General features: G+C 45.9%; 1 protein-coding gene across 1 annotated transcript; it reads right to left on the bottom strand.

Moving 5' to 3' along the window:
• Positions 1-956: 956 nt before the first annotated feature.
• LOC132779090 (GTPase IMAP family member 2-like) lies at positions 957-14792 on the bottom strand. The gene is made up of 3 exons (XM_067470454.1): positions 14653-14792; positions 8586-8671; positions 957-3446 (listed from the first exon to the last, which is right to left on the bottom strand). The coding sequence occupies exons 2-3, from the start codon at positions 8596-8598 to the stop codon at positions 2662-2664; spliced, it is 798 nt and encodes a 265-aa protein (XP_067326555.1). The 5' UTR covers positions 8599-8671; positions 14653-14792; the 3' UTR covers positions 957-2661.
• Positions 14793-17309: the final 2517 nt, after the last annotated feature.

Below are 17309 nucleotides of genomic sequence, written 5' to 3'. Positions count from 1 at the left end.
GGAAGGTCTGGTGGACATTGACCTTGAGTTTTTGGAGTTGTAGTTCACCTACATCCAGAGAATACTGTGGACTCAAGCAATGATGGCTCTGGATCAAATTTGGCACAAATACTCAATATGCCCAAATGTGAACACTGATAGAGTTTGGAGAAAATAGACCTTGCCATTTGGGAGTTGTAGTTGTTGGGATTTATAGTTCACCCACAATGAAATAGCATTCTGAACCCCACCAACGATAGAATTGGACCAAACTTTCCACACAGAACCCCCATGACCAACAGAAAATACTATGTTTTCTGATAGTCTTTGGCGACCCCTCTGACACCCCCTTGTGACCCCCACACGGGTCCCGACCCCCAGGTTGAGAAACTCTGCGTTAGGAGAACATGGCCATATAGCCCTCTAGAACATGGACATATAGCCCGAAAAAAACTACAACAACCCTAAGGTTACAAGATTTTTTTAAAAATATGAAGAATGAATATATTTTAATCAAATTTATATTGACTGTAGCATCTGTATTACATTATTTTTCTACATAATCACCATTCAGTTCAATACATTTTGTCATCCGTGGGATGTTTTTTTCATGCCTGTGTCATAGAAGTCTCCTGCTGTTGTTTTCAGCCACGTTATCAGTCACAACGAATGGCCGTCCACTTCTGTCTTCATTGTGAATTTCCTCCTTCCGCCATTGAAATTCCGTACTCATTTTGCCACATGCTGTCTTGCCATTACATCCTCTCCATAAACTGAAACAATCTTGTGATGAATTGCAGCGGTGTTCATGCCCTTCGCATTTAGGTAGCATATTGCAGCACAAACTTTGTCCTTGGAGGGAAACGTAATGAGGATGCTCATCTCTAACCTTCACCACAATGTCACTCAATGAGCTACTGATGACTAGCACTGCTCATTCACTTCTGCTGGCTTCCTGCTACATGGTAGTGATACCAACTTTTCCCACGAAAATTCCCCGTGAGAGCTACAAGCCTTGGAACCGTACTTTTGGGATAACCCTGTATTTGGACTTTGTGAAGTTCCGCAATATCAAAACAATAGCATTCCCCATCCTCGCGATGGACTTCATTTCCAGGAAACTACACATTCCAAAGGGGATTTGTTAACAGGGGAAGTCTTTGCAAGTGTGCGGTTTGAATTTAGAAAACAGTTGCTTTTTTCAGGGGCACTTAGACGTCGCTTGCTCCAAACCATCAGATCTTTATGTTTCTGCAGAAAAAGGACAAACCATAAATGTAGTCTCTCCACTAGCTTTAGAATAAAAATAATTTGTGTAAAAAATCTCTTTATCTTTCCTTTCTTTTCATTCCACATGGACACAGCAATGCAAGGCAGGGTATGGGAATGAATGATGTGTTTTCTCGGTTAATCTATGTTCACAATAATACATTTATTTATTATCTCATTCATTTCATATCAGACTGAGGCACAGTGAAGCATGGCTGGTGTGCTGTCACACGCTGTGCCTATAGCAATTGGCTTTTGAACAGGACGTGCTCTTTGTGCCCAGCGGGAAGCCGGGGTGCCTCGAGTGAGAGGCCCTAAGGATTTTCCTATACAGAGTCTTTAAAAGCTTGAAAAGTTTAACAAAGTCCTTTATTATTGCTTAGGTCTTCAACAAAACAATCAAATACTTCGCAGATCTTCAACAGGTCAAACAAATACTTCAAGGCTTTGAATCAACTGGTGTCTTTCTTTGTCAGAGTGTTGACGTTTGCCAGCGGAAGGAATGCCAGATCACACAGACACTAAGTTGCAAAAATAAGGACTCTGCGGGCTTTGAGTTACAAAAGAAACTAAGTTTTACTAAGTACATCAAACACACGTCTTTCTACAGCGAGCTACAAACAGGAACTAGTCAAAAATGAAAGTCTCTTCACATCTGCTTATCTCTCTTCTTGCTGAGACCGGTTACTCCCTTCTGTTCCCAGCAAGAGCAAGCATTATCTCACTTCTCTCAAGGTTACATAATCACAGCCTCATGAAATTAAACATTCTGCACAGCATTTCTAATGCACAGTAGAATCCATCTTGGAATTACATAGAAACACATTGAAAAACACACATATAACTAAATTAATCCTGACATTCTTAATCTTGTCCACAAGGGACAGGCAACTGGCTTCGTGCACTGTTTCTTTTCTTTAAGAGGAAAACCCTTTTTAAGCCCTCCTTGGGCAATCTACTTTCTAAACTTTGCTGGTGTGGGCTCTACTCCCGGTTCCAAACTGCTTCTTGGGTCCTGAGTAGACCTACCAGTCAAGGCTTTGTAGATTCTCCAGCTGGAGTCCTTTGGAACTGTTTTGCCTTGGAATTTCGTAAGAAATGAAGCTTCTCTACAGGTGGAGCTGATTCGCACCCTGTAGCTAAGCTTTCAACTGTAAGACTGAGCTAAAATGGCTCCCTTTTCTTCCTGAACCCTGGGGAAAGGGGCGGAACTAAAAAACCCAACAATGATAGGCAGGTGGCTGCAAACCAAGGGAAGCCACCTTATTGCAAAATGCATGGAACTTTGGAATACATGCAAATACTCAAAGAAAGAAAAGGAAGTTGGAGCTCCTGGTACAGCCGTACCAGCACAGCTGGGTTGAGCTAGTTTTCTTATAATATGGAGGCAGCCAATTGGCTTTCCATTATTTCTCAGTCCCTGTTAGAAATGAGATAGCTAAGGCAATACAGGAAAGCAAGACATGCACCCAAGGCAAGGACTGCAAATCCCGTCCTGCAGCTGAACCTCTCCAACGCTCCTCTTTCCCTTTCCTCGGCTCTCCTCCTTTCTGCTACGAAGGATCCGGAGGCTTCCTCCATAATGGAAGATTCCAGGTACGGCCTCTTGTTGCCGTAAAGCCTTCTGTTCTCCCGGATCATATTCAGGACCATTTCCATCAATTCGGAGACTTGCTCCTCCTGATCTTCCTCAAGGGCGTTGTTGTCAAATGCACATACTCGGTTCCCGCATTTCTGGATCAGCCCCAGCAGAGCTCCGTTGTGGGATCTGTTGACATGTTCTTGCAAGGAGATCCCTCCCAAGTCCTCTTTGTGGGTGAAGAGGACAATTGTGTGTTGAATGGCCTCTGCTCCAAACATCTCCTGGAGCTGGTCTGCTGCCGCCTCATCTTCTGGGGTGAAATGGCCAGCCTGGGTCACAAACAGGAGTGCATGGGGACCAGGTCTGGTGAGGGCAATGGTGTGCCGGACCCTGGGTTCCAGTTCTTCGCTGGGGACTTTTGGGTTGCAGACGTCTGCCGTGTCAACCACAGAAACAGCCAGGTCCTTCCACTTCCCGTGGCGCCGTTGAGAGGCCACAGTCGTGGTCCTCGCTTGAAGCCGGGACTCAAACTCCCTCCGACCAAGAATGGTGTTCCCTGTGGCACTCTTTCCAACTCCGGATTTGCCAAGGAGGACGATCCGCACTTCTGATTCCCCTGTGGGTTTCGAAGGTTGCATCAGCAAAAGGGAAACAGAGAGACATCCCATTAGGGCCCAGCTGGTTAATCACTAACAGCAATAAATCACTGCTAACCAGAAGGTGGCAAGTTCAAAGCCCAAATTGGGTTTGAGCTCCGAACTATTAATATTCCAGCTTACTATCCACCTAAGCAGTTCAAAAACAGCCCAGCAGTGAGTAGAGAAATTAGGGACCACGTAAAGTGGCAAGGTTAATTTATGACACCATAAAAATGCTGGAGATCAAAGAGCAAGGAGTAAAACCCTATTTTTATTTATTTATTTCAAATATTTGTACCCCGCCCTTCTCAACCCTCTAAGGGGGGGGGGGACTTAGGGCAGCTTCCAATCAGCAGCAATTCAATGCCGCAATATATACAAAATAAAAACAAACAGTAATTATAAATAGTTGAAAACATTAAAACAATACAATTAAAATCTACTAAGAATTACCACTCTGGTGACCATTATTAGTCAAAAACTGAGGTTGGATGCTCCATCAAACTCATCCATAATCCATTTCCAAGCCATTGTCAACATCGGTATTGTCATTATCCGCTTAATTACCCAAAGGCACGGTCAAATGCTCGGTGTCATAAACAAACATACATATAATATTTTTAATATTATAATGTAATACAATGTAATAATAATGATGATATGATAGTATAATTATATATTTTATATTACATGTAATATTACTAATAATATTACAATACAATGGTATAGTACAATATAGTAATGTATAATACTCATATTGTACTATGCTAATAATAGAATATATTGCATGTCTATATATCTTGTAAGCCACTCTGAGTCCCCTTCAGGGTGAGAAGGGTGGCATATAACTGTTGTAAACAAACAAACAAACAAACAAATAGATAAATAGTTGACGAAGCGACAACTCCCCCCTGTGGCCAGAATTGAGCACCCTCCAGAAACTGAAGTTCGAAAAAAATGCTGAATTAACTCTATCTGCATGTCTTGTATGTCTAAAAACGGGATTGAATGTTTGTTGTGTATGTGTGCATTGTGATCCACCCTGAGTCTCCTTCGGAGTGAGAAGGGCAGAATATAAATACTGTAAACTCCAATTATGTTGCTGTATGAATAACAGTCTTCATCCCATGCCATATTCCCCAAACAGGGCCATATTGGTGGGGTGGGCTAGCTCAACCACAGATGGGGCTTACCTCAAACGGAAGCTAAGGTCAGTCGCAGTTATTTACCTTCCTGGCCATAACAACGTATGGCAAACCTCTTCTAGGATTTTCTCCAGAGGTTTGCCACCATGGCCTTACTATAAGTTTGGGGAACGGGATTTGCCCAAAGCACTGAAATTTCCAGGGATTCAACTCCAGGGTTGAGCGAATGCAACACTCAAACTACTATATAATGCTGCCCTTCCAATTGTTTTCTTCTGAAGAGGATTTGCCAAAATTGCCTTCCTCTGAGCTTGAGCTCACAGGATAGGGAACGCCAAAGGAGGAGCGGCTTAAGGAGCTGGGCATGTTTAGCCTGAAGAAGAGAAGGCTGAGAGGAGACATGATAGCCATGTATAAATAGGTGAGAGGAAGCTACAGGGAGGAGGGAGGGAGCTTCCTTTCTACTTCCCTGGAGACTAGGACGCAAGGGAACAATGGCTTCAAACTACAAGAGAGGAGATTCCATCTGAACATGAGGAAGAACTTCCTGACTGTGAGAGCCGTTCAGCAGTGGAACTCTCTGCCCCGGAGTGTGGTGGAGGCTCCTTCTTTGGAAGCTTTTAAGCGGAGGCTGGATGGCCATCTGTCAGGAGGGCTTTGAATGCAATATTCCTGCTTCTTGGCAGAATGGGGTTGGACTGGATGATGGCCCAGGAGGTCTCTTCCAACTCTTTGATTCTATGATTCTATGATTCTATAAAGGCACATACTCCACTGTTGCTTTGGAGCTCTATATAAAACCGAAACCATAATACAGAGAACCACTGGATGGTGGTAGTGTGCAAGCAATTATCCAACTGTTGCTTCTAGAAAATTTTCCTGCTGTGAAATTTGTTTCGCTAAGTTGTAGCAGGACCAAGTGTGTGTGTGTCGAAGAAAAACCTTATGGTGTTGATTATCATGTTCAGCTGGTAATGTAGGTCAACGAGCAAGCTTGGACCACACCTAATGGGGTATATCTGTATGGTGGGTGTGGATGGTGGAGAGCTTTTTCTCTGAGGAGATCTATGCTCAAAGGCTTTGCTCTGGGGAGCAGTTTGGAGGAGCTACTCTGAAGGAGGCTATGGTGGAATAGCTATTTACTCAAGGTTTATTTTTGCCCTCCCGTTTGATTTAAGATGAAGATGCCTTATTTTGTGTTACTTACAAAGACTATGTAAGTTTCTTGCACTGATTGATTTGTATATGCAACATTACAAGTTTATGTTTCATCTCTGCTGAGTAAAGAGTAAAGATTTTTCTGTTCATTTTTACTCTGGTCTGCGAGTCTTTTTGAATTTGGACTTTGGGCACTGAGTAAAATCCGCAGGGGTCAAGAAAGATCTCTCTCTCTCTATGTATTGTCAGAGGCTTTCATAGCAGGAATCAATGGGTTGCTGTGGGTTTTTTCAGGCTGTATGTCTATGTTCCAGCAGTATTCTCTCCTGATGTTTCACCTGCATCTGAGCAAGCATCCTCAGAGGTCTGTTGGAGGTGAGACAACTGGAGGATATATATGTTTTCGGAATGTCTAGGGTGGGAGAAAGAACCCTTACTTTAAGCAGACAAGGGTTCTTCCCCCCACCCTAGACATTATTCCATAGGTATACAGTGTTCCCTCACTTATCATGGGTGTTACGTTGCAGAACCACCCGCAAGAAGTGAAAATCCACGAAGTAAAGATGCTCTCTCTCTCTCTCTCTATATATATATATAATATATATATATATATATATACACTAACTGTACCCACCACACATTGCTGTGGCCAACCCTCCCTCCCTCTTTCTCTCCTTCTTTCTTTCTCTCCTTCCCTCTTTTTCTTTCGCTTCTTCTTTCTTCCTTCTCTACCTTTGTCTTTCCTCGCTTGTTCTGAAATAAGAAGAGTAAACTACTTGTTCTTTACTGTTCACCTGCGTGGCATATTTTCTTTCCCTGGTAAGGCTGTGTGTGGGTGGATCCAATGTGAACTACGTGTGGTTTATATTTCTGCCTGTCTTTTTATACCAGACTAGCTGTACCCGCCACGTGTTGCTGTGGCCAACCTTCCCTCCTACTTTCTCTCCTTCTTTTCTTCCTTCCTTCCCTCCCTCTTTCCTTCCTTTCCTTTTTTTCTTTCCTTCTCTCCTTCCTTCCTTCTCTACCTCTTTCTTTCCTTCCCCCCTTTTTCTTTTCCTCCCTCTTTCTCACCTTTCTTCCTTCTCTACCTCTTTTCTTCCTCCCTTCCATCGCTTTTTGCTTCCATCTTTGCTTCCATCTTTGCTTCTCCCTTTCCTTCTTTCTTTTCCTCCTTCTTTCTCTCCTTTCTTCCTTCTCTACCTCCTTCTTTCCTTCCTTCCTTCCTTCCTTTGCTTTTTGCTTCCATCTTTGCTTCTCCCTTTCCTTCCTTCCTTCCCTCCCTCTTTTTCTCTTTCTTCCTTGTCTTCCTTCACTGCCAAAAGAACCTCTGAGGGTGCCAGCCACAGATGCAGGTGAAACGTCAGGAGAGAATGCTGTTGGAACATAGCCATACAGCCCAAAAAACTCACAGCACCTCACCTCTCTCTGTGTTGCCAGTCAGAGGGACCACCGTGCTCCATGGAAGCAAACACCTGGCTCAGCAAAAGGCAGCTTGGGAAATTCCTACCATTGCGTGCCTTTGGGGACTTTTTTGCCCCGTGCAAGCAGCTGTTTGGGAGAGGTGGGATTGTGGCACAGAAAGGGTGAAGTGGCCCCTTGTCCTCCCTCCTGTCTTTTCACTGCCAATGCCCACCCCTTTCATCCACACTTTGGTCTTTGTCAGCAGGGAAAATGACCCCACTCTGGGTTCTAGTCCCAACTTTGGACAACACAGAGTGTAGTCCCAACTTTGGCTGTCCAATACATTGAACTCATTTTGAGGGTATTCAGTTCAGCATCTGGGAGGTTCAGAGTGTAGAACTAGGGCAGTTTGAGGCCTCTTGGACTACTATGGCTGAGTGGGAGGAGTAGTTTCCAAGGCCTGTAGCCTTCTCTGGCAAAGAACACTGGTGCCTCACTAAACTACATCTCCCAGATTTTTATAGAATCATAGAATCATAGAATCAAAGAGTTGGAAGAGACCTCCTGGGCCATCCAGTCCAACCCCATTCTGCCAAGAAACAGGAATATTACATTCAAATCACCCCTGACAGATGGCCATCCAGCTTCTGTTTCAAAGCTTCCAAAGAAGGAGCCTCCACCACACTCCGGGGCAGAGAGTTCCACTGCTGAACGACTCTCACAATCAGGAAGTTCTTCCTCATGTTCAGATGGAATCTCCTCTCTTGTAGTTTGAAGCCATTGTTCCATTGCGTCCTAGTCTCCAGGGAAGCAGAAAGGAAGCTTGCTCCCTCCTCCTTGTGGCTTCCTCTCACATATTTATACATGGGTTGTTGTAGGTTTTTCCGGGCTATATGGCCATGTTCTCAGAGGATGCTTGCTATAGATGCAGGCGAAACGTCAGGAGAGAAATTGCCTCCAGAACATGGCCATATAGCCCGGAAAAACCTACAACAACCCAGTGATTCCGGCCATGAAAGCCTTCGACAATATATTTATACATGGCTATCATATCTCCTCTCATCCTTCTCCATATCATTGATCCAATTATATGGTGTCAAACTGCATTAACTCTACAGTGTAAATGCATGTTCAGATGAAAACCAGGAGTGAACCCCATTGCCCAAGGACATTGGACCTGTTAAAATCTCTGTTAGAATCATGAAGAGGCCTCTCTGAGCCTCCATTGCAGCTCTTCTTGTGGTGTTTCCTCTGACAACAGGGGAATACGAGAAAGAAGCATCCCTCCCACTCACAGCTGGAAATAGAGGAAGTCTGGCAATGTCGAAACCCCTTTGCAACAATCTCTGGAGCCACAGAAATCCTTTGTTCCGGGCAACTCTGCAGGTGTTGTGCCTGCAACTTCTTCCTTACCTGTCCGCTTCATGTTCGCCTCCCTCTGAAGTCTTTCCAAACGTAAGTATCACCTTCTTGCGCTCTTCAGCCTTTGGCCTCCATCTCTGCAGAAAATAATAATAATAATAATAATAATAATAATAATAATAATCTTTATTTTTAAACCCACCAACCATCTCCCTTAGGGGACTCAAGGTGGCTTAGAAAGGGACAAACCCGAAATGTTATAGATAAAAACAAATACACAAATAACATCAATCAATAAAATAATGAAACAATGAAACAAACACAGTCATAAACAACCTCATAAAAACAGTATGGCTGAGACAAGGGGACATAGCTGAGTTCAAGCTCAATGGGTACCATGATTCCTCACAGGTGCCCATAGGAATCATAAAATCAAAGAGAGACCTCTTGGGCCATCATCCAGTCCAACCCCATTCTGCCAAGAAGCAGGAATATTGCATTCAAATCACCCCTGACAGATGGCCATCCAGCCTCTGTTTAAAAGCTTTCAAAGAAGGAGCCTCCACCACACTCCGGGGCAGAGAGTTCCACTGCTGAATGGCTCTCACAGTCAGGAAGTTCTTCCTCATGTTCAGATGGAATCTCCTCTCTTGTCGTTTGAAGCCATTGTCCCATCACGTCCTAGTCTCCAGGGAAGCAGAAAACAAGCTTGTCCCTCCTCCCTGTGACTTCCTCTCACATTTATACATGGCCCTCATCATGTCTGATGAGGCCCCCTGAGGAACCCTCTATCTTGTGGGGTTCCTCAGGGGGCCATTCTCTCCCCTCTGGTGTTTAACATCTATATGCGACCACTTGCCCAGCTGGTTCGAGGTTTTGAGCTTGAGTGTTAGCAGTACGCCAATGACACTCAGCTGGTGCTGAAGATGGAAGGCCGACCGGACTCTGTCCCCGATTCCTTCCATCAGTGCCTCGAGGCCGTGACTGGATGGCTGTGTGCCGGCAGGTTGAGAGTGAATGCAGCAAAGACGGAGATCCTATGGCTGGGTCAACCGGGCAGTAGGGATATCCAGCTGCCTACCCTGGATGGCGAGGCGCTACGCCCGTCCTCGTTGGTCAAGAGTCTGGGAGTCCTTTTGGACCCTCTGCTGACGATGGAAGCCCAGGTCTCTCTCCGCCGTGAGCAGAACCGCCTTCTTTCTTTCCCCTGCGGCAGGCTAGACGGCTGGCCCCTTACCTGTCCAGGGATGACCTGGCTATGGTGATCCAGGCCACGGTCATCTCAAGGCTGGACTACTGTAACACCCTCTACATTGGCCTTCCTCTGTCGGTGATCCGGAAGCTCAAGTTGGTACAAAATGCAGCTGCTCGGCTTCTTGCGGGAATTCCGATGAGATGCCACATCACCCCAATCTTACTCCAGCTGCATTGGTTACCAATTGAGCACCGGATCGCTTTCAAAGGGATGGGACTCACCTTGAAGGCCTTGCATGGTCTGGGGCCGATGTACCTGAGGGACCACCTCACCCCCTCCCAACCCCAGAGATCCCTCCATTCTGAGGACCAAGATCTATTGGAAATTCCCAGTGTCAAGATCTTGCGCCTAACAGCAACCAGACGCAGAGCCTTCACAGCAGTGGCACCATCACTCTGGAATACTCTGCCACCTGAAGTCCGTGCCTTGCGGGACTTATCAGCTTTCCGCAGGGCATGTAAGACCTAACTGTTTCGACAGGCCTTTGACCTTTGATATTGCTGTTTTTAAATTGTTTTAAATTGTTTTTAAATTGTGTTAGATTTTAGCCTGTTCTTGTAAGCCGCTCCGAGCTCCAGGGGAGTGGCCGCATAGAAGTTCGAATAATAAATAAATAAATAAATAAATAAATAAAATAATCAAAGGCACAGCGGAACATCCAGGTTTTTAATTCCCTCCGAAAGGAGGACAAGGTGGGAGCCTTTCTGATCTCCTTAGGGAGGGAGTTCCAAAGCCAGGGAGCCACCACAGAAAAGGCCCCCTCTCTCGTCCCCACGAACTACACCTGAGACGGGGGTGGGAGCTAGAGATGATCTCAGGGTATGATCTCAGGGTATGATCTCAGGGTATGCACTGGTTTGGAGGGAAAAATGCGATTGCTAAGATAAGCAGGTCCCAAACCATTTAGGGCTTTATAGATGATCACCTGCACCTTGAATTGGGACCAGAAATAAGTCAATGGACCTGTTTAAACAGGGGGGTTGACTGAAGGCATGGGGTGTCTCTACAAGGGAAGCACAACAGGGAAGGATGGCATTTTGGACTCTTTCACAAGCCACAAGGCAGTCCGGATTACACAAAAAGGCCAGCTCTGCTGTTGTTGTTCCAAGCACTTTCTTGCATCAAACGAGTGCCTTTGCATTTTGGGCAGAGTTAAAGAGGGAAAGTGTGTGTTGGACATCAACAATGGGGCAACAATGGAAACCACAAGGCTCTAATGCAGTGTTTCTCAACCTGGGGGGGGGGGGGGTTCATGAGGGGGTGTCAGAGGGGTCACCAAAGACCATCAGGAAAACACAGTATTTTCTGTTGGTCATTGGGCGTATTGGGTATTTGTGCCCAATTTGATCTAGTGAATGAAAATACATCCTGCATATCAGATATTTACATTACGATTCATAACAGGAGCAAAATTACAGGTATGAAGTAGCAACAAAAATAATTGTATGGTGGGGGGGGGGGTGCTTGAGGGACTTCACCCCCCCCCCCCCCCAAATTCTCAGGGTGGTCTATGAGAAGGCCTTACTGGTACATGATTTAAACTGTTATGTTTATTCCTATCATGATCTGATCGCCATGCTCAATATATTCCATATGCATGGGGGTATTGGGGTAACGATACAAAAGGTTTGCTAGGGTAGACCCTCTTTCACTCAGACTCAGCCCCCCCCCCCCCCGAAACAAACTCAGCCCCCCCCCCCCCCCCCCCCCGAATCGAAATCCTGGCTACGAGCCTGGTTGGAGGTCACCACAACATGAGGAACTATATTAAGGGGTCGTGGCATTAGGAAGGTTGAGAACCACTGCTCTAATGCATGATACCAAAAGTACACTACACCAGGGTTGCTATAAATCTTTACCTTGCAGCCCCACATGCTCCCTGTCTTTCAATCAGGAGATGGTGTGCTAAGCATTGGCACACTGATGAAAGCAGGGAGGCAACTGAGCAATGGCTGCTGCTCTAAAACCCACTTCGTTGTCATTATTACTAATACTAATATTACTCTATTCTGCTTTGGTTAGACCACATCTGGAATATTGTGTCCAATTCTGGGCACCACAATTCAAGAGAGATATTGACAAGCTGGAATGTGTCCAGAGGAGGGAGACTAAAATGATCAAGGGTCTGGAGAACAAGCCCTATGAGGAGCGGCTTAGGGAACTGGGCATGTTTAGCCTGAAGAAGAGAAGGCTGAGAGGAGATATGATAGCCATGTCTAAATATGTGAGAGGAAGCCACAGGGGGGAGGAGGGAGCAAGCTTGTTTTCTGCTTCCTTGGAGACTAGGACACAATGGAACAATGGCTTCAAACTACAGGAGAGGGGATTCCACCTGAACATGAGGAAGAACTTCCTGACTGTGAGAGCCGTTCAGCAGTGGAACTCTCTGCCCCGGAGTGTGGTGGAGGCTCCTCCTTTGGAAGCTTTTAAGCAGAGGCTGGATGACCATCTGTCAGGGGTGATTTGAATGCAATATTCCTGCTTCTTGGCAGAATGGGGTTGGACTGGATGGCCCAGGAGGTCTCTTCCAACTCTTTGATTCTCTGACTCTCTGATTCTCTGAACAAGTCTTTTGGAGAAGGAGGGGGGACTAGCACTGCTCCAGCCCCACATTTGCTCATCTCAGACTAAAACTTGAGCTGAACATTTCCAACACTGAAATACAGCCGCGGATAGTGAGATCCAAGCTGCAGATTGCAAAACCTGAAGTGCCGATACCAAGTCCCGATAGGCGGATTCCAATGAGAGGCCACCCTGTAGGTCTGTGCACCTGGTGAGACGAAGAAGCCCAATGTTCCCCAATGAAGAAATCTCACCAAGTTGAAGGAGAAACCACTGAGGTGTTTTATTCAATAGGCTGAAAGTGATGCCAGCTTGCGGTAATCTGCCAAAGGAAGCTGAGATCCCATACATAGCAAAAACCAGACATTTTATAGGCAGAAATCCTATGACCAACAGAATATACTGTGTTTTCGATGGTCTTTGGCGACCCCTCTGACACCCCCTCGCAACCTCCCCCAGGGGTCCCGACCCCCAGGTTGAGAAACATTGCCCTAAACGGTTCTGGCCCAACTTACCTGTCCGAACGTATCTCCCCTTACGAACCACTGAGGACTTTAAGATCATCTGGGGAGGCCCTGCTCTTGGTCCCGCCTTCATCACAAGGATGTTTGGCGGGGATGAGAGACAAGGCCTTCTCAGTGGTGGCCCCTCGGCTATGGAATGCCCTCCCTAGGGAGATCAGATCTGCTCCCTCCCTCTTGACGTTTTGGAGGCAAGTTACAACGTGGCTATTCGAGCAAGCGTTTACAAATACAGAGTAGCTAATACAGGAAATCGAATGACCTGTCAATGGAATTGGACAATGCTTGAGAATAATAAGATGCTGATGATGTTGTTTTTATTGCTTTTCTGATGTCTTATACTGTTTATGTTTTTTATCTATATTATGTTTTATGTATACTGATTTGTTGGAAACCGCCTTGAGTCGCCAATTGGCTGAGAAAGGCGGTATACAAATACAGTAAATAAAGTAAATAAATAAATTTTGGGACAGAAGGGAACTTTTGTTGGGGTTGCAAAAGACCTCTTTGAGGGGCATTGCTCCCATTTTCCTTCCCAGGTGGTCTGGCCACAGAAAGTGCTTTTGGAAGAAGAAGCGAATGAGTGAACACAGGTGTCAGCAGAGGTAGAGAGAGGGCATAAGGCAAGTATGGGTCCATGCGTGGCCAGGAACAGCAGCCTCATAGAGGCCAGGGTGCCCTGGGCATCTTTCCTCTGGCCAATCTGGCCGGACAAGAAGGACATCTTTGTTACAATAAGTCGTAGCAGGATCAAGTGTGTGAAAAACCTTATGATGGTAATTATTATGTGCAGCTGGTAATGTAGGTCAGCTAGCATGTTTGAGCCACACCCGGTGGAGTATAACTGTATGGATCTTAGAATACAGTTTGGAGAGCAGTTTTGGGGAGCCGTTTGGAGAAGCTACTCTGAAGGAGATGCTGTTATGCTCTAACAGTGATTTATTATTTATTTATTTATTTATTTATTTATTTAGAAATTTTGTATACCGGTCTTCTCACCTCCATCGAGGGACTCAGGCCGGTTTCCAACAACAATATCACAAGCAATCATTAAAACATCATATTCCATATTACACTAAAACATTAAAAGAGCAGAATACAGTCATATAATTACAATGGTCAGTCGTCACAATAAAATTGTTGTTCATCATCATCCATCCATATCATAGGATATTGACTCACTCGTCGAATGCCAGTTTCCAGAGCCACGTTTTCACCTGTTTCCTAAATGTCAGGATAGAAGGAGCAGTTCTGATCTCCAGTGGAAGGGAGTTCCAGAGCCGAGGGGCCACCACCGAGAAGGCCCTGTCCCTCTTCCCCACCAGACGCACTTGTGAGGCTGGTGGGACCGAGAGCAGGGCCCCTCCAGACGATCTTAACACCATGCTCTTTGCTATGGTGGAATAGCTATTTACTCAAGGTTTATGTTTTGCTCTCTCATTTGATTGAAGATGAAGATGCCTTATTCTGTGTTACTTACAAGGACGATGTAAGTTTGTTGCACTGTTTGATTTTGTATGCAACACTTCAAGCTTATGTTTGCCTCTGCTAATAAGAGTAAACATTTTCTGTTCAATTGTCCTCTTGCCTGTGTGTCTTTTGCATGGGACCTGGCTAAAATCCACTGCTGCACAACTATCTCTGCCAATGACACTGGGGTGGAGATGTCCCCTCACCTTAAAATTGCCAGAGAAGGAATCCAGAAGTCCAATGTTTATCTCCCTTTGAGATATCCTCAGCCAAGACCCTCCTCTCTCACCGACCACTACCACTTTCTTACCTGCTCCTGGCTTTCTCTCTCTCTACACAGACCGTTGAGTCCCTGCAGCCGCTTTGGGACCTTGCCTTCCTCCGAATCTGCTCACAGGGCGTTTCTGCCTTCCTGTCTCTCCCTGCAACCAGCAAAAGGGCACAAGGCACGCTTCCTCTCTGTGGTGAGGACGAAACTCTTGCTCAATTCGGTTCCCTCTTCTTTAGGGGGAAGAGAGTGCAAGCCCTTGCCCTCCCAGTGCCTGGCTGTGGGTCACAAAGATGCTTTAGGGCAGTGTTTCTCAACATGGGGGTCGGGACCCCTGGAGAGGTCGCAAGAGGGTGTCAGAGAGGTCACCAAAGACCACCAGAAAACACAGTATTTTCTGTATTGTCGAAGGCTTTCATGACTGGAATCACTAGGTTCTTGTGGGTGTTTTTTCGGGCTATAGGGCCATGTTCTAGAGGCATTTCTCCTGACTTTCGCCTGCATCCTCTGAGGATGCTTGCCATAGATGCAGGCGAAACTTCAGGAGAAATGCCTCTAAAACATGGCCCTATAGCCTGAAAAAACCCACAAGAACCTACAGTATTTTCTGTTGGTCATGGAGGTTCTGGGTGGGAAGTTTGGCCCAATTCAGTAGTTGGTAGGGTTCAGAATGCTCTTTGATTGTAGGTGAACTATAAATCCCAGCAACTACAACTTCCAAATGACAAGGTCTATTTCCCCCAAACACCCACTAGTGTTTACATTTGGGCATATTGAAAATTCATGCCAAGTTTGGTCCAGATCCATCACTGTTTGAGTCCACAGTGTTCTCTGGGTGTAGGTGAACTACAACTCCCAAAACTCAAGGCCAGTGCCCACAAAACCCTTCCAGTATTTTTTGTTGGTCATGGGAGTTCTGTGTGCCAAGTTTGGTTCAATTCCATCGTTAGTGGAGTTCAGAATGCTCCTTGATTGTAGGTGAACTATAAATCCTAGCAACTACAACTCCCAGAGGACAAAGTCAATGCCCTCACCCAACCCCACCAGTATTTAAATGTGGGCGTATTGGGTATTTATATACCGCTTTTCCCACCCCTGGGGGGACTCAACGCCAGGCTCCTTTGTGCAAAGCCTTCTGTCCCCATCCTTGCGCTCCACAGATACCTCTGGGCACATGAAGCCAAGGAGGGACACAAGCCACAGCGCTGGCATCTTGGCTTGTCTTCCCAGTCTTGGTTGCCTCCACTGGGATGTCCATGTTGTTCATTCGTTCAGTCGTCTCCGACTCTTCGTGACCTCATGGACCAGCCTATGCCAGAGCTCCCTGTCGGCCGTTACCACCCCCAGCTCCCTCAAGGTCAGTCCAGTCACTTCATGGATGCCATCCATCCATCTTGCCCTTGGTCGGCCCCTCTTCCTTTTGCCTTCCACTTTCCCCAGCATCATTCCCTTCTCTAGGCTTTGCTGTCTCCTCATGATGTGGCCAAAGTACTCCAGCTTTGTCTCTAGTATCTTTCCCTCCAGTGAGCAGTCGGGCTTTATTTCCTGGAGGATGGACTGGTTGGATCTTCTCGCAGTCCAAGGCACTCTCAGAACTTTCGTCCAACACCACAGCTCAAAAGCATCGATCTTCCTTCGCTCAGCCTTCCCTAAGGTCCAGCTCTCACATCCGTAGGTGACTACAGGGAAGACCATGGCTTTGACTAGGCAATGGATCTTTGTTGCCAGTCTGATGTCTCTGCTCTTTACTATTTTATCGAGACTGGACATTGCTCTCCTCCCAAGAAGGAAGCGTCTTCTGATTTCCTGGCCACAGTCTGCATCTGCAGTAATCTTTGCACCTAGAAATACAAAGTCTGTCACGGCCTCCACGGTTTCTCCCTCTATTTCCCAGTTGTCAATCATTCTTGTTGCCATAATCTTGGTTTTTTTGACGTTTAGCTGCAACCCGGCTTTTGCGCTTTCTTCTTTCACCTTGATGAGAAGGCTCCTCAGCTCCTCCTTGCTTTCGGCCATCAGAGTGGTGTCATCTGCATATCTGAGGTTGTTAATGTTTCTTCCAGCTATTTTCACCCCAGCTTTGCATTCATCCAGCCCCGCACATCCTCGCATGATGTGTTCTGCATACAAGTTAAAAAGGTTGGGTGAGAGGATGCAGCCTTGCCGTACGCCTTTCCCAATCTTGAACCAGTCTGTTGTTCCGTGGTCAGTTCTGACTGTTGCGACTTGGTCCTTGTCCAGATTCCTCAGGAGAGAGACAAGGTGGCTTTGTATGCCCATCTCACCAAGAACTTGCCACAATTTATTATGATCCACACAGTCAAAGGCTTTAGAATAGTCAATGAAGCAGAAGTAGATGTTTTTCTGAAACTCCCTGCCTTTCTCCATTATCCAGCGGATATTGGCAATCTGGTCTCTGGTTCCTCTGCCTTTTCTAAACCCAGCTTGAACATCTGGCAACTCTCGCTCCATGTCTGGCTGGAGTCTTCTTCCTTGCAGGATCTTGAGCATTACCTTACTGGCATGAGAAATAAGGGCCACTGTACGGAAGTTTGAGCAGTCTTTCGCATTTCCCTTTTTTGGTATGGGGATATAAGTTGATTTTTTCCAGTCTGATGGCCATTCTTGTGTTTTCCATATTTGTTGGCAAATGGCATGCATCACCTTGACAGCATCATCTTTTAAGATTTTAAACAGTT

Source organism: Anolis sagrei, chromosome 6 (genome assembly GCF_037176765.1).
Source record: "Anolis sagrei isolate rAnoSag1 chromosome 6, rAnoSag1.mat, whole genome shotgun sequence".
NCBI lineage: Eukaryota > Metazoa > Chordata > Lepidosauria > Squamata > Dactyloidae > Anolis > Anolis sagrei.
Note: the sequence above shows the minus strand (reverse complement) of the source record. Positions and strands in the feature narration are given on the sequence as shown.